Source organism: Mesoplodon densirostris, chromosome 13, assembly GCF_025265405.1.
Source record: "Mesoplodon densirostris isolate mMesDen1 chromosome 13, mMesDen1 primary haplotype, whole genome shotgun sequence".
Lineage (NCBI taxonomy): Eukaryota > Metazoa > Chordata > Mammalia > Artiodactyla > Ziphiidae > Mesoplodon > Mesoplodon densirostris.
Window position 1 is genome coordinate 8,588,112 of NC_082673.1, and position 24,184 is coordinate 8,612,295.

Below are 24,184 nucleotides of genomic sequence, written 5' to 3' on the forward strand. Positions count from 1 at the left end.
CTGCCACAATTCCGAGAATTAGCCTCAAGGAAATGGGAACAAACCCACCCCGGAACTGAAGATTAACTGTCGTTAAAACAATCAAGATGACGCCGGTCAGACCTCCTACGACCAGTTTCAGGATGACTGTCAGAGATGACAGTGCTGTTTCTGCGCGGAGCCCCTCCCTGCACCTGTGAAAGCTCTTGCCCCCTGGATGTCCTTCGGACAGGAGTCCGCCTCCACACACTTCGCCCTCTCCTCGCCCCCATCCCCGCATGCCAGCTCTTGAGCGGTGAGCAGCCAGATGCCGCTTTTTGTAACACGACTCGATCACAAATTTTGGAACTGCAAATGGCGTACTAACCTACAGATGCAGCTTGCAGTGGAGTGCCCGGGTCTGTAAGTCAAACACTGTACTGCAAGCCCCCGAGGTGGACCAGAGAGAAAGGCAATTTTTAGGCATTTTTTAAAAAACTGACAAATATTGAAAACTCATCAATTTTGCTTTGAGAAAGAAAATGACCTTTTAGTTTGAAATAATTCAAAGAATTTCTAACATTTCACCCTTTTGATATGTTGCCATAACTGGCATCTTAGACCCTCCTATAATCGTAGCAGAGTGTCAGCTCTTATTAAGGGCTCAGCTCACACTTAAACACACACGGGAACATCCATGATGGTGGCGTTTTGCTGTGTTTTGTTCTGTTTTTGCACCTTGTAGGAGAGGAGGAACTGAGGCAATTATTTTGCATTTGGAGAGAAAGAAACCGAGGCCCAGATGGAGGAAATGACTTCCTCAAGGTGTCAGAGCAGAGAGCAAAACTAACCTGCTTCTAAAGTTCACTTTTAAATCACATAACCATCGAATTCTGTAAATTCTCTGGACTCCTGTTGTCATTTTTAGCGAAAGTATCATTGGAATCCAAAAGTCGAAAGTCTGATTTAGAAAAATAGGATTAAACTATTACGTTAATCTTAAGAAACTGCTTTCAGCACTTCTTTATAGTATGATACTTACTTTTCTATAAAATTGATAATCCTCTTACTTTATAGCTTAATTCCACGGTAAGTCTGACATTTTTGCTTCTGTCTCAATCCAATTCATTTCAAAAGCAGTTCAGTGAAAATATTCAAATATTTAATCACACAGATACAAACGTTGAACCACGAATTCACTCCTGTATAAGTCCGATTTTTGTCCAGGTGGCATTATTCATACACAACGGGTTTCTTAATTAATAAAAGCCAGAGTCTGAGAGAAAATGCCAGGAAGAGTATCATTCAATCAATCATTCTTACGCACTGTGTCACAACACTGGCAAGTTTTACTGGGCGCTTCTCCAACTGTAATAAAGCTACCGTATGAGGAGGGAAAACTTATCTGTGATGCTATATGCTTCTATCAGAGCAAATGCTGTGAAAACCTCAGAAAAAGCATGCAAGAGTTTCCCTTTTTCCCAGTGATGAATGCAGAGTTAGGTAGCAGGGAAAAAAACAACAAAGGGTTATTTTGAACTATGGTTTTCAGTTGCTATTGGCTGTTGTGTTCTCCATGTTACTACAGTGGTTTCAATGCATGCGCGTTTACATCTAAATCAGCCATGGAATAATTTGGATCAAAAAGCTAATCTCAAAAAGAAGAACAACAAAATTCTTAAGTATGACGGCTTTCCTCTCACTGGAAGAGATTTCTTTTCCCTTTTCTATTTATAACCTAGCAAAGACATTAATCTATTTTTGCTTCAATTACTATGTTAAACACCCCCAAAACACTTAGGGTTTTCATATTTGTTATTTGGGCAAAAAAAGTACTCAATTTTAATGAACATAGGCCTAAAAGAGAAAACTATACTGGGATATTTTTCTCTAAATTTTTTTCATCGAGTTGCACAGCCTCTTAACACCCCCAGTGCACAGAATTGCCAAATTGCAAGCTACACAATAAAGGGAAACAATGACAATTCAACAAAATGGAAAAACACAGATGATAACATTTTACTGGACACTGTCCCGTGCCTTCAAGAAAATTGCACTCTACAGCTCACTGGGACATACAATGAAAATAATTTAAATGAAAATGTGCTATGCATGGCAGTTAATCATTACATAAGGGCCAGATCTGGGTAATTATTCTAAAAGGATTTTGGCCAAACATGGCAGCTACCCCATCTAGAAGGTTTCCACCTTACAATATGAATGCCCGGGTGATGATCCATAATCCATTATAGTCAAATCTGTCATTTGAAAATGGAAAAAAATCTTGATGTGCAAGTGTGTGTCAGCTAAGTGGTTCTGGGCCCTGGGTTCCTCACACAGAAAGTTCTGCCTTGTCATACTCGCTACTGGTGAGTGGTCACCCGAAATTACTTTTTTTAAAGTCATAACATATACAATATTAACATTTCTGCAAATCAAGTAGTTAGTAAAGTAAAGCTAACTTTACAATCACAACCCACAGCTGTCATGCACTCTGAGATTCTATGCTGCTGGGGACCCTGTGATTAACACCCAGGACTTGCTTGTTCTCTTCTTAGATGAAGCAGAGCTTAAAACAGACAGGGCTGAAATCAAGCCCAGAGAAATAGAATTTTGAAATAAAGATTTAATTGGCTAGAAAAAGAATAACATGAGATAAGAGCAGACCTCAGTAACTTTGAGGGCGTCGTGAGGTACCAGTGAAGGCACGGACTTGAGGAAAAGGAGGCCTCAGTTCCAATCCCAGCCCTGACCTATTAAATGTAGGGCCTTGGGCAAATTTCTTAGTTTCTCTAATCCTTACTTACTCAAACATAAGTGGGTACAATGACACCTATCTTGAAGAGTTGTTGTAAAGATGAGAAGTATTACATACAAAAGTGCTCATCACAATGATTACAAATAGGCATTTAATACATGATAGCTGTTATGTTATTATTTCAATAATATATAAAATTTCAAAATTTGCTTTCTGACTAATTTTTTAGAAACTAGAAAATATTTTCCTATGAAAACATGGTAACACATAAATTAAAATTATAAATGATAACAATAACTAATGTTTATTGAGCACTTCCTACTTACTTATTAAATAAACAGCCATGGAACAAGCACTATTTCCATAGGCACTTTGCAGATAATGAAACGGAAGCATGAAGAAGTGATGCTCAATGTCACATAGCTAGTAAGGAATAAGACCAAAAATTCAAAACCAGGCAGTGTGGCTACAGAGCCAATGCTCTAAACTGCTTCACTGTATTGCCATCCACAGCCGAATGGATAAAGAGGATGTGGTATATATATATATATATAGAATGGAATATTACTCAGCCATAAAAAAGAATGAAATTCTGCCATTTGCAGCAACGTGCATGGACCTAGAGAGTATTATGCAGAGTGAAATAAGTCAGACAGAGAAAGATAAATACTCTACGTTATCAATTACATGTGGAATATAAAAAATAAAGCAAACAAATGAATATAACAAAACAGAAACAGACTCACAGATACAGAAAACAAACTAGTGGTTACCAGTGGGGAGAGGGGAAGGAGGAGGGGCAAGAGAGGGGTATGGGATTAAGAGATACAAACCACTATGTATAAAACAGATAAGGAACAAGGATATACTCTATAGCACAGGGAATTATAGCCATTATCTTGTAATAACTTCTCATGGAGTACAAACTGTAAAAATACTGAATCATGATGTTATATACCTGACATGAACATAATATTGTAGATCAATTATACTTTCGTGGAAAACCAAACAAAACAGACAAACCAACAAAACCAGGCAGTATGGCTATGGATCAGACGCTCTAACCTGCCTCCCTGTACCACCTCACTGATGGTTAAGTGAGGTGTTCTTCATCAGCCCCCAGATACCTGTTTAGTTTTCAACACACTTGCACCACAACATATAGATCACAGTTTCCCAATTTTTAACAGATTTATTGAGACATAACTCACATACCATACACTGCACTCAATTAACTTTTTACACTTCAGTGGTTTTTCGTGTAGTCACAGCCTTGTAAGCCATCAGCACTATCTAATTTTAGAACATTTTCATCACACCAAAAAGTAACTCCTTACTCAGGGGAAGGTGCTCTGCCCCAGGGCCTCTCCTCAGTCCCTGGCTCTCACCCCGTCCTCTCTCTGTTGATTTGCCTTCTGGACAGTTCATATAGATAGAATCATGTAACACGTGGTTCATCCATGCTGTACCATGGATCTTGGCACTTCTTCCTTTTTTATTGCCATTGTGTAATATACTACATTCTGTTTATTCTTTCATTCATCATTTAGATGGACCTTTGGGTGATTGACTACTTTTGTTCTATTATGAATAATGCTATTAAGAACATTCAGGGACACATTTTTGTATGAACCTATGTTTGCATTTCTCTTGGGTATATACCTAGGAGAAGAATTGCTGGGCCTTAACTCTGTGTTTAACATTTTGAGGAACTGCCAAATCGTTTTCCAAAGTGGCTGCACCCCTCTGCATCCCCACCAGCAGAGTTCCAGGGTTCCAGTCTCTCCACATACTTGCTACCACTTGTTAATGTTCATCTTTTTTGTTGTAGCCATCCCAGTGAGGGTTAATGGTATCATACTGTGGTTTTGATTTGCATTTCCCTAATGACAAATGTCATCGATCACCTTTACATAGGCTTCTCAGCCATTCATTATCTTCTTTGAATAAGTGTCTGTTCAAATCTTTCCCCATTTTTTAACCCAGTTATCTGTCTCTATATTGAGTTATCAGAGTTCTTATTGTATTCAGAGTTCTTATTATATCATATATACATATGTTAGATATATGACTTGCAAATATTACCTCGCATTCTATGGATTTTACTTTCACTTTATTGATCATGCCCTTTGAAGCACAAAAGTTTAAGTTTCGATGAAATCTAATTTATTTTGTCTTTTGTCACTTGTACTTCCAGTATCAACCCAAGAAAACCACTGCCTAACTCAGTTATGTTATGAATGCTTCTATGTTTTCTTCTACAAGTTTTATAGTTTTATCTCTTACATTTAGGTCTATATCCATTTTGAGTTTGTTTTTATGTATAGTATGAGGTAGCTTTATTTTTTGCATTTGGATATCCAATTGTCCCAGGACCACCTGTGAAAAAGACAGTTCTTTCCCCTTTGCATTGTCTTGGCACCTTTGTCCAAAATCAGTTAATCATAAATGTAAGGGTTTATTTCTGTACTTTCAATTCTTATTCCACTGATCTCTATGTCTATCCTTATGGAACTATACCACTGTCTTGATTCCTTTAATTTGTATGTAGTAAGTTTTGAAACTGGAAAGTCTAAGTTCTCTAACTTTGTTCTTTCTCAAAATTGTTTTGGCTATTCTTGGTCTCTTGTGTTTTCATTCGAATTTTAGGATCCGTTTGTCAATTTCCATAAAAGAAAAAAAAGCCATGTGGAATTTTGATAGAGATTGTGTTGAAAGTTTAGATCAACTTGGGAAATACTGCTATCTTAATATCAAGTTTTCTGGTCCATAAACATGGAATGTGTTTCCATTTCTTTAGAGGTTTGAAATTTCCTCCAATACAATTTCATAGTTTTCAGTGTACGTCTTGCACTTCTTTGTAAGATTTATTCTTAAGTATCTTTTAAGAGTTGGATGATGATCCCCAAATTTACATGTTGAGTCTTACTCCCCCAGTACCTCAGGATGTGACCCTTTTTGGAGATAGGGTCTTCACAGAGGTAATAAAGTTAAAATTAAGACATTAGGGTGGGCCCTAATCCAATATGACTGGTGTCTTTTACAAAGGGTGTCCTTTATAAAAAGGGAAAATTCAGAGACAGATACACAAACAGGGACAATGCCATGTGAAGATGATGGCAGAAAATTCAGAGACAGATACACAAACAGGGACAATGCCATGTGAAGATGATGGCAGAAATTTATAAGTCACAGAACTCCAAAGGTTGCCAGAAGACCACCAGAAGCTGGGAGAGAGGGATGGAACAGATTCTCTTACAGCCCCTGGAAGGAAGCAACCCAGCTGACACCTTGATCTTGGAATTATAGCCTCCAGAACTGTAAGACAATTAGTTTGTGATACTTTGCTACTGAAGGTATATCAAGCTAATACAGTATCTTATATTCTTTTTTGAAGCTACTGCAAATGGTATTGTTTTCGTAATTTCATTTTGGGAGTGGGTTTTTTTTTTTTTTTTTGCTAGTGTAAAGAAATACAATTGATTTTTGTATTCTGATCTTATAATAAAATACAGAATAAACATGGTCTGGGAAGACTCATTTAATATGTTTATTGAAACCTCATTGAAAATTTCTTTTCCCCAAGTAAACCAAATTGATCAGTGAAGTCTTATAGGACTTAAAGAACAAGATGTTCTTTAACAAAAAAATTATGAAAAATGTAAAGCATATACTTCAAGGTAGAGAAAAGAGTATAAGAATCCTCTATATATCCATCACCTAGATTCCAAAATTATCAATATTTTGTCACTCTTGCTTTTCCCTTCTCACCTCTCTCAGATGAGTGAATGTAGCTATACTGCCTGGTGGGACAAACAGCCCATGAGTTTTGCCCCTGGGTAACCCTATCCCACCTGAATGGGAGTGAACTGAGAGGAGGTATTTGCTAGACTAGTACAGCTGCCTGCAATCCAGACCAGCACAGTGGCCAAACTTAATGTCCTTTCCAAGGGTGGAAAAGTTAGGGTATAAATGAAAAGGAGAAATAATAGCTGAAGGTAAGAGGATGAATAAATAGGGTATGTAATGAGGGAACTCCAATATTACATTAACACCTCAAAGAGGCTCAGGGCAAGATATTGTCTCTTAGCTCAGCTACACCAGATGTCTGAAAGGGTAAAGCCATATGTTGCCAAGACCACTCCTACTTTTGGAACTTATGAGATCTAACGGAGGCCTGCCAACCTGAGTGGCCTCACCCTGGGAGGTACTTTCATATAACGTGAGAATGGACTGCACTCATTATTACTAATGACTGAATGAGATCTAGCAATTTGCCCACGTCTGTTAACTGTTAGGATCCTTTTGTTAGAAGGGATGTGCGCTCAAAACCCAGAGGGTGGCTTCGGATAATATAAGAAATATATCTAATAAAAAAAAATGAGAAAGCTAAAATGAGAAAGCCAACCGTTCTTCATCACTCCTTTAACAACTTAAAGCTAAAGTCATTAAGTTATGGGGTGTAATGTGGTATTGCTTAGAAATTGCTTCAGAAAGTACCGTTTATTAATTAATTTGCATATACACAATTATGTTTTTATTATAATTTGTTGTTATGGGCATATTTTCATCACATTTTTACCCTGGGAATACTGAAACAAATTGTGATACTGAAACTGAAGGTAAAACATTTATTTATGTACTTACCTATACATTCATTTATAGTCCTCCCATCCAAAAACAAAATAAACAAAGCAAAAAAAAAAAAAAAAAGAAATATATCTGGTCTTTGTTTCCAGTTCCCGGCATAAACCTCCCAAAACCCATGAAATTTCCTGAATAACTGGAGTGACTTTTGTCATTCATAAGGATCCCTTTTGAGCACACTTGAATTTATGCTAATAAAACAACTTAGCATGGGGCCCCAGATAGCCTCAGGATGGGGCTGGTCACCAGAAAGACCAGGTGATTAGAAAGCTGGAACTTCCAGCCCACCCACCACTGGGAATGGACATGGGTGCTGCAGATTAAGCTCTATAAATCTCTTGAACCACAAGATTTGATGTGCTTTTGGGTGGGTGAGCTTGTCCACAGGCCAGGAGGCTGTGTACCCCAGTTCCATGAGGGCAGAAGCTCCTGCACTCAGGACGCTTCTGGACTTATGGGTGAGAGAGTGGTAAGAACCCTCCTGTCTTCCATGAGGCCAGACACCAAAGAGATTTGTAAAAATACACGACAATTCCCATCTTCTCACTTCACTTTTTTTGCTTTGAAAATGTATTTTTTAAACTTATTGATGTTAACATGTAATGGAGTTCTTATTTTATTTTCATAGAAGTCATTTAAAAGATTAAATTTCCTTTCAGTTTTAATTTCTAAAAATTATACTGACACATATAATCCCCCAACACACACACACAAAACTCCTTGGAGTGCTCAATAAGTTTTAAGAGTAGTGCAAAGGGGTCCTAAAGCCAAAATATTTGAGATCTGTTCTTCAACACATTTCTTTCTTCACCATCTCACCTGAACTCTTGGCTGATGAGATAAAGATCCTTTTTGCTGTATTTTCTGCAAATGCCACTGGAAAGAAAATCTATCTCTTCCCTGACATTCCTTTCCATGAGAAGCCGTCTTTGAACTTAGAGGACGAGACAGACAAGGACTCGACAAAATTAACACTCACCTTCACTAATTCCATGTAGCCCGTTTCCTTGGGGGTCCACCACGGCTGGGCTTTCAGTCCATGAACGTTGTAGAGTGAGCGCTGCCACACAGATGCAAAGTGGCCTCTCTGGTGCCCAAGCTCGTACCACTTATATGCCTGGAAGAGATCAGAAAGACTGAACTCCAAACGAAGCAGTTTTACTAATTTTACAATTAAAGTCCCTAAAAACAAGGTCTGACTTTTAAATAAAGAGCTTGCTAGTCAGGTGCCCAAATCTGTTACACTGGCAAAAATACTGTTATTTGATTGGGTCTCTGATTATGACCTATTATTTTAAATAAATGTGTGTTTTTTATTTTCACTCCTAGGCTGAAAGCTCTCTGAACACAGGACTCCACTGCACTCACCGGTCTCCCCGGAGTGTCCAGCAGAATCTAGGACTTTGTTGAGTGGATAAATCATTTAAGACACAAAAGGGGACTATGTTAATATTTTAGCTTTCATTTCTTAAAGTCTGTGTTTCCTTTCAAAGGAAAGGAGTATGATTTTCATATTTACTGAATTGGGATGTTAAGAAGGACAGCAACTTCCTTTTTTTTTTTTTTTTTGTCCACGCCTGGCGGCATGCTGGATCTTAGTTCCCTGACCAGGTATTGAACCTGTGCCCCGTGCAGTGGAAGCGGGGAGTCCTAACCACTGGACCACCAGGGAATTCCCGGACAGCAACATGAACAGTCTTCTTACGTCCACATGAAGAAGGCTGCCCCAAGGTAACGAAGTATAAATCCTCCATTAAAGAAGCAGACTGGGGCTTCCCTGGAGGCACAGTTGTTGGGAGTCCGCCTGCCGATGCTGAGGACACGGGTTCGTGTCCTGGTCCGGGAAGATCCCACATGCCGCGGAGCGGCTGGGCCCATGAGCCATGGCCACTGAGCCTGTGCGTCTGGAGCCTGTGCTCCGCAACGGGAGAGGCCCGTGTACCGCAAAAAAAAAAAAAAAAAAAAAAAAAAAAAAGCAGACCAAAAGAAAATATTATTCTGAGTTAGCAGTAAATAGAGTGACAGCCTGCATTAGATTTTTTTAGAAGGGAATTTTTGTTCCTAGTATTTTTTTTTCCTGCCATAAGGGATAACATTTGCGGTTGTAGGCTAGCTGTAACATGATACAACTTGCCTCCAAGAAGACTAACTAGGCTTTTCAGGGACAGCTGGCTGCAGTCTGCAGCTCCACACGTGCCCTTCAAAGGACGCCCGAACCATAACCTCTCCCAGGGGCCCTCCCCACATGCCTCCTGCACCGTGCTCACCCCACTGTCTTTAGACTGGAAGACGGTTCTAGGAGTGTGCCTAATGGTATCCCCTCCATTATTTTAATTCTGATCTAATGATTACTTTTGAAGAGTGATTTCAAATACACATTTTGATCAGTGAAAACAGGCAGTTAATATCAAGCAGAGTAAGAAGATAGAAGAATATCTTCATAAAATCCCATCTTACTTTAGATGTAAGAAATAATAACTTTTAAGTCTCTTAAAATTCATAAGTCAAAATTTCCTTCTTTAGAAAAATCAAGTGTGATAGCAGAACCACTCCTATTTTCAGTAACACTTTTCAGCTTACTACTAGCTTGTGCATGCATAATTTCATTTGATCTTTCCAATAACCTCAAATAGCTCCATTTTACAAATGCTCAATCTGAGATTTAAAAAGACTAAATACGTTGAATTATCACCCAGGGCAATTTATTGGCAATTTATTCCGCTTTCCTTCTATCTTTGTATCATTAAAAAAAAAAAAAAAAAAAACTATAACAAGGGATCTTCTTACTTAATTATCTTTCTCAATAATATCTCAAATTAAGAATGTATATACTAATCACTTATATGTTTTCCTTGAAATACATGTAAGTGGTAACCATAAAGTAATTTCTTTAAAAACGGCTCACGGTTCTTTGATTTCAAAAAACATAGCATTTTACCTTTGAAATTAAATTGACAATTTCAGTTATTTTTTGTCCAATTTAAATTTAGGATTTTGTTTCCTATAATTTTCAGTGTTAAACAACATTACTAATTACAACAGATGATTTTTGGAAACTCTTACAGTCCATTAGATTTTTAATCATCAACAATTCATTTTAAGGACTAGACATATTGTTAGAGTAGTGAGAAAGAAATTATTATAGGAAAATATACTATATTATTATCATATTATATTAATATACATATTATAAAAAACTTATAACTCTAGTTCAGGAGTTAGAAGTCTTAGATTTCAGTCTTGGCCTTAACACTCACCAGGCTGAATGTCTGGGCAAGAGACTTTGCTTACAGGGGCATGTTTAACTGCCCATAAGAGCTTTTCTGACACTCAAAGTGCATCAAACAGGGCCCTTGGTTTTATACCTTCTGCCATTTAACTTTTAGAGAAACAAAACTGTGAAATGATATATTTGAAACTAAAAAAAATCATCTTCAATGATACCTTCAATTATATAAGGGACCCAATGAATTCAGACAGACTGCGTTTTTTTTTTTTTTTTAACATCTAGACTACCTCACAATAAAAGTTGGTAGAAAATCCATGATCAAGTTGTTAGAATCCTCTGAAAATGTCCTCTTTACAGGAATACTAAAATAGACAGGGGCCTCCCTGGTGGCGCAGTGGTTAAGAGTCCGCCTGCCGATGCAGGGGATACGGGTTCGTGCCCCGGTCTGGGAGGATCCCATATGCCGCGGAGCGGCTGGGCCCGTGAGCCATGGCCGCTGGGCCTGCGCATCCGGAGCCTGTGCTCCGCAACGGGAGAGGCCACAACAGTGAGAGGCCCACATACCGCAAAAAGAAAAAAAAAATAAAATAAAATAGACAGAAAGCATACCTGGGCACCTTGTTAAATATGGTCTATATCAATGTCTACTATACTTTAAATTAATACCAGGTATAGTTTACACACACACACACACACACACACACACACACACACACACTCACTACATAACTACATAGAAATAGTATGTCAAGACAGTCTAACTCAGAAAAGCCCAGGCCACGTTTGGGGCCCGTGGTACGTGACCCCAGCCAGAGCCTGTTCTGCCTGGAGCGTGGTGCACAGGGGGACATGGGACACACACTTGTGATGAGAACAGGTGGTCCAACTGGCCTGGGAGAACCATGAATGCCATAGTTTGGGAAGAGGGCTTTATTTCTATTTTGCACCATGGGGTTCTTGAGCCCAAGATGCCTGGAAGAAAGTAAGACTAAAGCAGGAAATGACAGCCAGGTTCTTGCAGCCAACACAGAGGTGGACGGTAACAAAGGCTGGAATTAGAACACCGACCAAACAAGAGGGAAGATGAGATGGTCGCCAGACATCCGAAGAAGCTGGCTGACCTGACCGGACTGGAGTGAGGAGGGGGCTTGTCACAGGAAAGGGAGGAGCTAAGCTGATTCAAGTCTGGATCCTGGGAGTTGGCAATGCCATCCAGTGAGAGCCAGAACCCAGGAAGAAACGTGGTTTAGAGGAGGACAAGTGAGCTACCACTGCGGCATCGTGTGGAGAAACTAGGCAGGCAGTAGATTGTGGACTTTGAGAAGTAGACCAGCGCTCGAATGTGGATTTGGGAGTTACAGAAATTCTGGGAAAAGCTGAGGCTGAACTGCTACAAGAGTATCATGACTGGTCTTTCTCCCGCTTCCTGCCCATACGAAATGATCCCGTGAGAAAAGCCAAAACTACTTGATTGTCAGCTTCTGCAGCACAGAGGCTGTGGGTTTGCTTCTCCTTTCGTGCCTGGAGCAGTGCTTAAGGGCACGAAGGAGGGTTGCTTCCCGGCATGAAAACTCAGAGCACAGAGAGTCAACTCAGATTCAACACCTAATATGGAGAATATGCTAACGTGGGATTTCTATAGGCTCGTTTCTCCTATAAGGATGAATCTCTGTGAGCTTTTAAATTCAAGAACTGTGCTGTTCTTTGCGTCTTAATGATAATTAAGCTGATAGAACAACCCCATAGGTTCAAATCCCAAGCCCTTAACAATGTGTGGTAGTGAATTCTTTGCCCTTGAAGTAAGGGCTGTTTTCATCTAAGATGTGAGAATAAATCACAGACTTCTTTTATCTGCCTTTGTCCTGGACCCTGAGATGTTGAAAGGTAAATTAATTAGTGACAATTACATTTATAGCAATCACATATGAACACTTATCAAGTGTTAGATACTGTAGCAAAGTCTTTCTTATCCCTCTAATTCAAAGGAGGTACCAGGCATTTGCATCTTAAAAGAATGAAGGAACACAAAAGTACTACTCAGCAATTTCTTCTCCCTTCTTTCTCTTTGTCTCTCATTTCTCATTCTATTCCAGTTGATTGACTGGTAGGTCAGAGGGGCAAAGGTATAGATACATAGAAATGTATAAAGAAAACAGTGTCAATTATCCAAATTTCTGTTACCCAAAATTGGTTCCTGTCACTAGCTGGCAATTACCCCATCACAAAACCCCTTGCTCCAGTGAACCCTCAATTGTCCAAATGGTCCCATGTTCTTATTAATTTTAGAAACCCGAACCTATGTTATCCTTAGATGTCACTTTATTACATATATGGAATGCATGGTTACAAAGAACCAAGGACTCACTACAGCCCTTGATCCCTGACTCTAAGGACAGCCCAGCCTAGAGCCATGCGATGGTGAAGGACAGCCCAGCAATGTTGTGGGAACCACAGTGGAGGGTGAGAGTTTGGGAATTTACATAGTATGATGTCATGATTAATGACCAAATGTTATGTTTAAAGAAGCTGACACTGTACTCAGAAAAAAAGGAATAATCACAAAGAAAACATGTGATTTGCTTTAGCTACTATATTTTCTGTGTCAATACCAGTCATTATTATAGCTATAGGTATTCATCTTCAACTTGGCAATAAATATTTTGGAAGGTAAATTACACAATTAACTACTGGGTTTAGTGTGCCTAGGAATCAGTTGAATAAAGACTTCATTCTAAAAATAACTACTTTTTTTTTTGTGGTACGCGGGCCTCTCACTGCTGTGGCCTCTCCTGTTGCGGAGCACAGGCTCCGGACGCACAGGCTCAGCGGCCATGGTTCACAGGCCCAGCCGCTCCGTGGCATGTGGGATCTTCCCGGACTGGGGCACGAACCCGTGTCCCCTGCATTGGCAGGCGGACTCTCAACCACTGCGCACCAGGGAAGCCCTAAAAATAACTACTTTTTAAATTCCAAAATAAAATAAAAATAAACCTAGGCAAACTGTAAAATTATCTCAAAAATATTTTAAATATTTCAAACACATCTCTTCATTTCATAATTTTAAAAATATTTCTTCAAGGCAATATCTATCTCTATAGATACACACACAGATATACACACAGGCACACTAATTAAGAGGCCACTCATGATTATTCAGATACTTTCTTGAAAGAAATTATAAAAGTCAAATCCCCAAAATTCTTTATAGGATTTAGTAGGAATTGTTAGGTTGTTACAAAAAGTTTAAATCACCACCTTCAAAAGTTTATGCTTAACACATTTTTTTTCAATTGTAACTCTCTCATAGAAATACTTTCCCCCTCCTCTATCTTCTGTTAAAGAGAACAAAAAGTTCACGAATGCATTACCTCTTTGTTTCCAACTCTTTGCATGGCATCCCCCAGGTGGAAATAAAATCGCCCATCATCAGTGCCAGGATCCCCAGATTCTATTCCTTCCTGTAGAAAGGACAGTGTCAGTATTTATGAAAGAATTAAGTACCAGATTTAATTCATTGATGTACTTAATGTTTTCTAAGAGTCAGAAAATCACCTCAATATTAAAGTTTGGCAATTAGGTTACTGGTCAACATTTACAATGCAAAGCCAAAAGGAGGCGATAAAGTTCAACTTAACAATATATTCATCAACAATTAACAGTGGAATACCCCACAAAGTCAGTATGACGCTTTGTGAACTGTCTCTGCAGGAGCAATCGCACTTCAATATCTCAAAGAATTTCTTTGTCTGAGTTTCTATCACATTTATTTTGCTCTCCAAATCTGACCATATGTCACCTAGAAGCTTTTTTATCCCTGAACCAAAATGTTTAGTTGCTCATAGATGTTTGAAATGATAGAGACCCAACTGCAAATAATATTTTTTTTCCACTCAAAACAAATGTATCCTCACTTTTCAATGAAATCTTTGACAGAACATACAACAGGATTAAAGCCAGTTGGAATCTTTAATTTTATTAAACACTTCCTATCCTAAAACACTCAGCTGATTTGCATCCCCACTGTCCACAAAAGAACTGAAATTTAAATTTATGTAAAAATAAGAAAGAGAAAATATTAAAGCAAGAGAATGAATTTAGAAAAGTAAAAGAAGGATGAAGATACAACATATTTAAATGTCTAAAAAACTGCATCTTTGAGGCCTTTTCACAAGAAGCCCATTATCTTTTACTCAGAAGAAATTTTATTTGCATAATGTTGGAAAATGGCAGCATGGAACAGAAGCATCACTCATGAGAGGAGAGCTGTGAACTTGGCTCTTGACTGACTGACACTCAAATAAACGTCCTTGCTCATTAACTAACGAACCCTGCCCTCCACTTCCTCATCTCTGAGCCAGGAGAGTACTGTTAGGTCCTTATTATATGAAAGGAAACCTAAGGGGAACACTTTAAATCAGAAAAACCCACAGGCCCACAGGGTCACGGTAGGGAACAGGCAGGTTGCAGAGGCCCAGTGACAGCCAAGACAGACTGAGGGGTGCATGCCCACCTCAAGGGGACACCATTGCTCAGCTCCTGTGCTGAGATGTGGGCCACATGTGAACTTTCCAGAGACACCAGAAATCTGCATGATTACATAAAATGTTCAGATTTTCAACTAAGGCAAGCAATTAAAATTGTTTTTAAGAGAATTATGCTGGTCAAATAGAACATGCAAGCTACTTGCAATCAGTGGGTCACTATTTGGGATCTCGGATCAAAGTCATGTGAAAGAAAGAGATCACAAAGGTGGATCACAAAAGTGCTACTTAAAGTTCACAAGTAGTCAATCAGCTACCTGGCTGATATGGTAGCTACTAGCTAGTGTTACTATTTAAATTACAATTAAAATAAAAAATTCAGTTCCTCAGTCACACCAGCCACATTTTAGATGCTCAAGAGTCACATGTGGCTAGTGGCTACCATATTAGAGAATACAAATAAAGACCATTTCCTTTGTGGCAGTAAGTTCTGTTGGAGACCCCTGAGCCAGACCAAATGTGATTCTGGTGAACTTCAATTTTTGTGTGAGAAAAAAATGATAGCATATTTTAATCTGAGTCTTTAAAGCAATTAGGCTCTTGGGGATTTGACCTATTCAGTCTGCATTTGTTACCTCGCTTTGTAAAGGTTTCCGTGAGCCCTGTTCAAAGTCATTTCAATGTATAATTAAATTGTAAAAGTAACACTTAACACATTGTCCATATTTTAAAATATTTTATCAACTAATAACAATTGCAGTTTTAGGAATTTCTTCATAAAATTTTTTCCAAATAGTCTCTGCTCACATGGTTGGTACTTCTACCTCTGATACTCTTGATTATGCTGAAGGTCCACACTGTCTGTGGATGTCATGGTCCAAGGGTGTACATTTTAGCATTGAAAAGAGTCAGCAGTGCATGCCAATCAATCTACAATATATAATCAAGGGTGTCCAAATGACTCAAAGGGATCAGAAGAGGAAAACAGAGGAAGGGAGGGAGTTACCTTTAGATAAGGGATGCTCTCAGCGATCTTGTTCTGTGCCTTCAGAATAAAGCCATAATGCACTTTAGCAAAACCGTCATTAGGTGCCACATTCAGAACCTAAACTCAAAGAAAACAAAAAGCTATTGTGATGGACTATGAATTCTACAAATGACCATCAAAACAAATTTTTATTAGTTTTGCTGTACAGTACTTGGACTGGACTATGATGTTACAGCTTAAAATGCTCTAGTGTTTTGTCTCATTGTAATACATTAGGCTTAAATGGCCCCATTTCCCCTCAATTCAAAATGTTCTCCAAGAATGAAGAAATGAATAAAAAGGCAATGACCATTAAAGCATTGATTTAACAATGCAAATCAGCAAAACCTCTGTCAATTTCATGACTTCAGTATTTTTTTAGTGATCAGGAAAAACTGCTTTAAATTAGCTTTACTTGAAGTCAACTCCAAATGGTTATTATACATTTCTTTATGTACATGCTTTATACATTGCCTTAATTACGAGAAAATTTAGATTTGCATTCAAAATATATCATGATCCATCATAAATTTCTTGAACACCCAGACTATTTTAAGGACTGAGGATAAAGTGGTGACCAAATCCAATATTCTGTGATAAAACCCAGGTAAATATTTAATATAAATCAGATCATTGTTTATTATCGTATGCGTTTACTATGATTAAAGATAAATTATGCAAAATGCCTGTAAATTAAATATTAGCAGTGAGAAACCAAAACAACATTCAACTTGTGAAGCTGCTTAGACAAACTAATTTACAGACCAAAAGTGAAGGGTGAAGAAGGTTTGAGTTGAACGCATGTAGAGAAAAGATGAATATCCTACAGCTTCTCTTCATCCTTGAGCCTGAGTAGGAAAAGGGAGTCATGGGATCTTTTACACAGAAGGAGTAAGTGTGCTGGGCAGGGACCCCATACTCTTGGTGAGTCCACAGTGCACCCTGCCAATATTTTAGTGTTTTCCATCTTGCACCTGCGCCTGTACCTCATCCACTAGCAAATCCAGCCAATGATACCATCACAATATGTTCAGAATCAAACTCCTTGTCACTTCCTCCACTGCTGCCATCCTGGTCCAAGTCTATCGTCTCTCTGCTACCTTCTTACAGGAGCCGCCTAACTGCCGACCCTCTGAACCCCAGCCCCACTCTCCTGTAACCCATTCTCCACGTGGGTCCTGAAAGGACACACTAAATCCTAAGTCAGATTTTAATAACTCCTCTATGCAAAACCCAAAGGGGTTTGATTTCACTCAGAGTAAGACCAAGTTCTAGGAACAGTCTCTAAGACCTCCCTTGGGCTGGGCCTCTCTACTTCTCTGGCCTCCTCTCCTATCCACCCCCATCAGCCACTCTGAGGCACCCTGGACTCCTTGCTGCTGCATGGGAGGCCAAAGGCACCCCTGCCTCAGGACCTTTGCACACACAGTACTCCTTTGCCTCAAGCCGTCTTCTCCCAGACATCCAGATGGCCCACTCCCTTACTGTGATGAAATCCCTGCTCAAAGGTTAGCATCTCCGTGAAGCCTAAGCCGAATCACCTGATATAGAACAGACCCTCCAGCTGCATCACTATCGCTTTCTAACTTGTTTATGGTGAGACTCCTTTTTCTTCATAGCACTCGTCACCATCTGGCTTATTTTACTTGGATTTCCTCCACACAGATGGAAGCTCTGCAGGGATTTTGTCTGTTGCACTCACTGCTGACCCCCCGTGCCTGGAGCAGTGCTGGGCACGTGGCAGGTCGTGGAGAACTCTGTACTAACTGAGCGGATGGGTGTGTGCCGGGCTCGACTCCCCAGCTAGATCCCTGAGAGCCCAGACTCTGCCTCTGCTGCACCTTCCACGGCGCTGTTACTGAGTCAGGTGCTGAGCAAGAGCTCAGTAAACACTTCTGGAACTGAACTGTACTGAGGCTGATCACATTTCTGGTAGCACAACTATGAAGGAATTATTACAATTATTGCAGCTACACAGATGACATTTCTGTTTACTGTGGACACAGCCATCATCTCAAGTAATGAGCAAATGTATTAATTTACTAGCTATTTTAGAACACGCAGAACTTTTCTAGGCTCTGGACATATCAACATAAATGAGGTATATACTCTCTTTTCTCAGGAAGCTCTCAGTCAGGAGAAGGCGACAGACTCACAAGCAGACCACAGCAATGCACCATGGTAAGTGTAAGCACAGCGACAGGGGTGAGGCACGCAGGGATACAGAGGACGGGCATCTAGCTCACTCTAGGGTGGGTGTGGCAGGGGTGAGTACTAACAGGTATTTATGGATGAATAGGAGTTCACCAGGGAAAAGGAAGGTGGGGGACTTTGGGGGAGGCATTCAAGGCACAGGAGAAAGTGAATAAAAAGGAATAGTGGGCCAGGAACAGCAAAGGCAGTGAGACTGGAGAAAAGGACAGGAGGCAAACCACGGAAGGTCCTGTTCAGTATCACGTACAAGATAATCCTCGGGGGGAGTGGAAAGAAATGACAAATGCTCTACCCATATCTGTCTCTGAAATATAATATGGACTGTGCAACTGCTCCAGGGCTCTCCTCTCATCTGCATGGTGGACAGTCCCACGTCCCACTCATACACCTGCTGCTGTGAGGGGAGGGTGGGCGATCAGGACCCAGAGTGACCGACAGGGCTGCCCTCCAGGCTTCTTTATGGTCACCTACTGTGCTTACTGCTGTTTACATGAGGTGCATAATGGATGCACAGGTTGTATTATCTACTTGTAATCAACAAACCCTCAGAAAATGAAGCTTTCTAAGGAAACCAAATTGAGATTAATACTAAAAATGTTACACAGATTCTCTCTCTCTCTCTTTACATATACACACACATACAAAAACACACACACACACACACAAAGCACAGACAACAACAAACTGGCAGAGCTGACATTTCTAGTTCCAGCACTAACTCTGCAGGACACACTACCAGGACTAAAAAATCATATAATCATAAATAGTATTGCACATGGACATTACTAAAATATCAATTTTTCAGTGTGAGTTAAAAAATTTTTGGCAGTTAAATGAAATTTTAAAAGTATTTGAAATATTTCATTTCATCTTAAGACCTATTTGAGAATGTGGACCTTTCACAATGTACATCACAGATTAGTACATACATACAAAGACATAATATATAAACACATAAACATACATATCACAAGTTTTTGCTTGAACAGTTTTTACTGCAAGGGGACACAGTGGAACATGTTTGAAGATCACTGCTGTGGGCAGTGGGAACCACTAAAAGAGCTGAAGCCAAGGGTGGGAGGTAGGATTGGCATTTTGTGTTGATGAAGATCATAGGAGAACAAGCCTGGACAGAGTGGATCTATCCTACTTTAGGCAAGAGATGATGGGGCCTGAGTTAAAAAGGGAGGGGATTTGAAAGATATCGAGGAAGTTAAAATTAACCAAGATTAGTGACTTGGTACCAGATTGTAATTCCATGACGGCATACTCTGTGTTTGTTTCCTTAACTACCATTTCCCAAGCAAGTGTGTGTGGGTCAGTCTTTGTTGAAACTAAAAGCAGCAAAACAAACAAACAAAACCCAGAAAGGGAACGATCAACGATTTTCATAAATTTACTCAAAGATAAAAATCGACATAAAGAAAAATATAAAATTACAATATCCATTTGCTGAAAATGATCTTTGAGACATAAACATATCAGGATAAACTTTAGTAAAGGAAAGAGAATCTATCAGATTCAGTTTATTAATCTTAGTAACTTAGCAGTCAGAGGAGGGCACAAAAGGCAAACCCCACACTTATTTTCAGTTTAGCGATGCTGCTTCAAAAAGAAACTCACTCGGTTGTATAATAAGGCTGTATTTTAGAGTTTCTGCATCCTGTTATGTTTATTCCGATGAGGTTATGATTTCAAATGTATAAACAACAGCAGGTAAGTTTTATTTTTCAAAATGAAGTAAAATGTTTCATATAGTTGAGATTTAGTACCAGGTGAAAAGAATGAATATATTTAAGGAAGGTTTTGAAAAGCTGCAGAAGGACAAATCCATAGTGGGTGAAAGAAACCAGGATGCTTTCAGATCCTGCCCTAACCTCAGATGTGCTTGACACCCTGTAGACACTTGATCATGGTTTTTGGGAAGGAAGGAACGGAGGGAGGGAGGGAGGGAGGGAGGAAGGGAGAAATTCTATAATTCCATCTCTGTGCCTTGTGACCGTGGCAGAATAATGGGTATGTCTGATATAGTTTGACAGTTCTCATATTCATATGTTCCTGGATCACTGAGATACATGATGTTTCCTTTAGCCAAACTTTACAAGGCAGGGCACTCAGCCATGAGCAAATACAAGGCCCCGTAGGGACTTATTTTATGACCTGTAACAGGTACCTTAGCACGTGGCACAAATTTTCAACACTGTAAGCTCAACCCACTCTGAAAAGATATTAGAGATGTTACAAACAGCAAAGGTCTTACTTCTGCTCTCTCAAAAAATGTAAAAGTCAGGACAAAGGTCAAAAGACAACTGCTCCTAAATCCAGTGATTCCCAATTATGGGACCAACAGCAATAAAAGGAGGAAACCACCACTTTGTGGGTGGACCAGTCTCGAGGCTGAGTATGAAATCACTATACCTGACAGCACTTTAAAAATAGAAGGAGGGCTTCCCTGGTGGCACAGTGGTTGAGGGTCTGCCTGCCGATGCAGGGGACACGGGTTCGTGCCCCGGTCCGGGAAGATCCCACATGCGGCGGAGCAGCTGGGCCCGTGAGCCATGGCCGCTGAGCCTGCGCGTCCGGAGCCTGTGCTCCGCAACGGGATAGGCCACAACAGTGAGAGGCCCGCGTACCGCAAAAAAAAAAAAAAAAAAAAAAAAAAAAGAAGGAATCATATTGTCTCTACTGAGTAGGGACATTTGCATTTTGATGCAAAGTGCACCAGCCTGAAAACCACTGATCCCGAGGCCTAAAGTAAAGAATAACAAGTAAATGTGTTCATCTTTCTTTCACAGAGGCATTAACTTGCTCCAGCTTCAAAGTTCATTTGGTATCCTGTTTTAACTTGTACCAAATGACGTCCCTCATTGCTTGAAGGAGTCCTAGTTTTCTAGATTACATAGTTACTTGTGACTTAGCAGTTATTCATTAGAGCATCCATTATAAGGCAGACATCCTTTTAAAGGTATCCTTGCTAGAAGATCAGGTAGTCAATGCCCTCTGAAAGGTGAGTCATTTATTCCATGTGCTCAAAAGGCTTGCGTTCTGTAGTCTCTCTCTAGTTTGGTCTTTTAGTGAAAAATGTACAAGATTATGTGTTTTTAAGTTCATGAGTCTAAGCTCATAAGCTTTTCAGTTCCTTTTCCTATCCTAAAGAACACTTTTAGAAAGGCTGCTTGTGGACTGATAAATATCAATATATAAGTTTTAAAAAGATCACAATTATAGGTTGAAGGTTTTGATGTACCAAGTGTTAACTAAAATTTAAAATCTTCTGATGAAGTGGAAAAAAAAAGGGAGATGAAAAAATTTAGGATATGTCAACTATAATAAGACAAATTTGATTTAACTTAAAGAGATTGAGCGATTAGGCATATTAAATGCAATTTACAAATAACATTAGAACTTCATGTTCAAAATAATTTGATTAATTGTTAGCAGCAAATTGCTGCTTGCTTACCTCTTCATAAATCTTCTTGGCATTATCATTATCTCCTATCAAGAGGTACCCCACTCCAAGGTCATTCTTTAAGGAAGTATCATCAGGAAACAGTTCAACTAATTTCTGCAGAGTAAGCAGGGAACCTCTCATGTGACCTGATTGGTGGAAAGAAAAAAAATATATAAATAAAAACAGATTCTGTACACCTCTGTATTGAGACTACAAATCATAAGAGACTACTCAACAGAGCCTGAGGACCAGCTTAAATCTGATTCTATATACTGATGGCTAAGTACCCATTAGAATTTCATCCTGCAGCTGCAAAGGCATCAGTTACTCCCCTAAATAGATACTGAATATAATGCTGGTTATAAATCCTTTAAAGACACTCCTATTTTCTAAATGTGTCAGCATTTACCCTTTTATGTCAAATTCCCTCTTATGTTAGTTACCAGTTCCTTATTAAAAAATGTTTACTGGGATATTTTTGATTTATTATAATTAAAATTAGGAATACAGAACAGGCCAGTAAGAGTACTATGCTGTCCCCTTCTCTCAGGAATGACCTAGTCCTGGAGCAAAGGAGACATCATCCAGTATTAGGGGACCCTCTGGTGGACAATAGGGGACCATGCACACACGAGTCATGAAAACCCAGCTTCAGGTCGTTTTTAAGGCTGTTGGATGGACCTTGAAGATTTCAGGAGCCACCTGTCGTCACTCCTCACCACAGTTGGAAAGACAAATTGTACAAGGGAAAATGTGCAAACTGAGAGTCCGCGTGACAACGTGAATTACGTACAGGGCTTTGCTGACCACAAACTGAAAATCAGCCAAGACCTGGTAGGACCATCCACAAGCTAATGCAGTTGGTTGCTCCAGTAACAGAAAAACGGTTTGGTATAAAACACCACCAACTCACCCGACGGGCCGCTCCCCATTCCTCGCCAGTCTGGGATGGTTTGCTCAGCCTTTCATTCCCTCACTAATAAATCTGAGTCTACCTCTCTGTACCCCTCCTCCCCCAGCTGCCCCACTTGGGCTCACTTTTCTGCTGCTTTTAAACTTCCCCTGTTGGACCACAGGTTTATGGTTACCAAAGGGGAAGGGCAGGAGATAAACTAGGAGTTTGGGGTTAACATATACACACCACTATATATACAACAGATAAACAACAGAGGACAAAGGCCCAGGTGAGAGTCCATCCTGCTGCCATGTCCTCCCCGCCCCTGCCGCTTGGAATCGCAAGGGACTTCACCACCTACTCTGCACGCGAGTCCCCTCCTCTGGTGAACTTGTCTCATTCTCATTCGGAGGAAAGACTATATTCAAAGACCGAAGGACTGTTTCCAAAGAAGGTTCAGTCTACCGGTGGGCTGTCCTTCCTCTGGGCCAGGGATAGGGTGAGGCACGAGAGGTAGAGTTTAAAAGGCACCAAAAGTTCAGTCACCAAGATGCATATTCTATACATGTTTTAAAAAATCAAAATTCATGTAAAAACTCCACAGTGCTAAGCAAGCCATGTCAGAGCCCTAGGAGAGAGGACCACTCAGTGACACGGATTTTGTGCCCACGGCGAGCGCCTCCATGGAGCCCCAGCCTTGCCTTTTCCATCCTGTATGTGTGCTGTAGGTTTTCCTTCCCCAGGACTGGCCCTTATGAATATAAGTCCATTCTTCTAGAATAAGACCATTTCTTCTAGTTCCCAATCACCGCTTAGGTTCTACTCCTGTCACAGATTTTAGTCATCTACCAAAGCAACACAACTACCTTTAATTCTTTTCCTTGATACAAAGTTCAGTTGACTTTGAATATTGCTTTTATGAGCATTTCCTAGTGTAATCGAGATAATTGGTCTACATAACTTATCCAGCCAGCAGAGAACCCACCTTAGGGGTGACACATGGCTTAGATTCTTCCCTCCTGGCTTACCGATGGCGTTTTAGGTGAGAGAGAACCAATCGCTGGCCTGGTTATAATGAAGTTAGGGTACAGGGAGTCTCCCTTGCCTTTGGCACTGGGATCCTGGGTCAGTTAGAAAGGATGCTTTATGCTGCTCTTTTCAAAGCATTTGCAAATTTACTTAGTGATTAAAATTTTTTTTCTATCATTTTCTTTAGTATAGTCAAAACTTAAACGTAAAATTTTTAGAGTGCTTAGAATTCCTAACATTCCTCTATAAAAACTGTTGCACTGATGATTTCAGCCACCATGAATCAGTTGGTTACCGTTAAGAGAGAAAAGAAGAATTTGGCGTGACAGGAAGTTTCTGACTGCAGACCTTTTAATTTATTAGCTATGATTCCTTAGGCAATGTATCCAACCTCTCAGAATTCCATTTGCCTCCTCCTTAAAGTGTGTGTGTGGGGGGTGGGTAAGTGGCAAAGTACCATGTGCATCTTTGTAATTAAGAAGGATTACTCTTTCA

General features: G+C 39.8%; 1 protein-coding gene across 4 annotated transcripts in view; it reads right to left on the minus strand.

The window, feature by feature from the left end:
- The window catches only part of ASPH (aspartate beta-hydroxylase), a 229,628-nt gene that overhangs the window by 51,774 nt on the left and 153,670 nt on the right, over positions 1 to 24,184 (minus strand). For all 4 annotated transcript variants that reach the window (XM_060116094.1, XM_060116093.1, XM_060116095.1 and 1 more), the window contains 4 exons: positions 21,775 to 21,911; positions 16,080 to 16,178; positions 13,961 to 14,050; positions 8,343 to 8,480 (listed from right to left, as the gene is read on the minus strand). In XM_060116094.1, the coding sequence (XP_059972077.1) occupies positions 8,343 to 8,480; positions 13,961 to 14,050; positions 16,080 to 16,178; positions 21,775 to 21,911 (464 nt within the window). The remainder of the gene's footprint in view (positions 1 to 8,342; positions 8,481 to 13,960; positions 14,051 to 16,079; positions 16,179 to 21,774; positions 21,912 to 24,184) is intronic.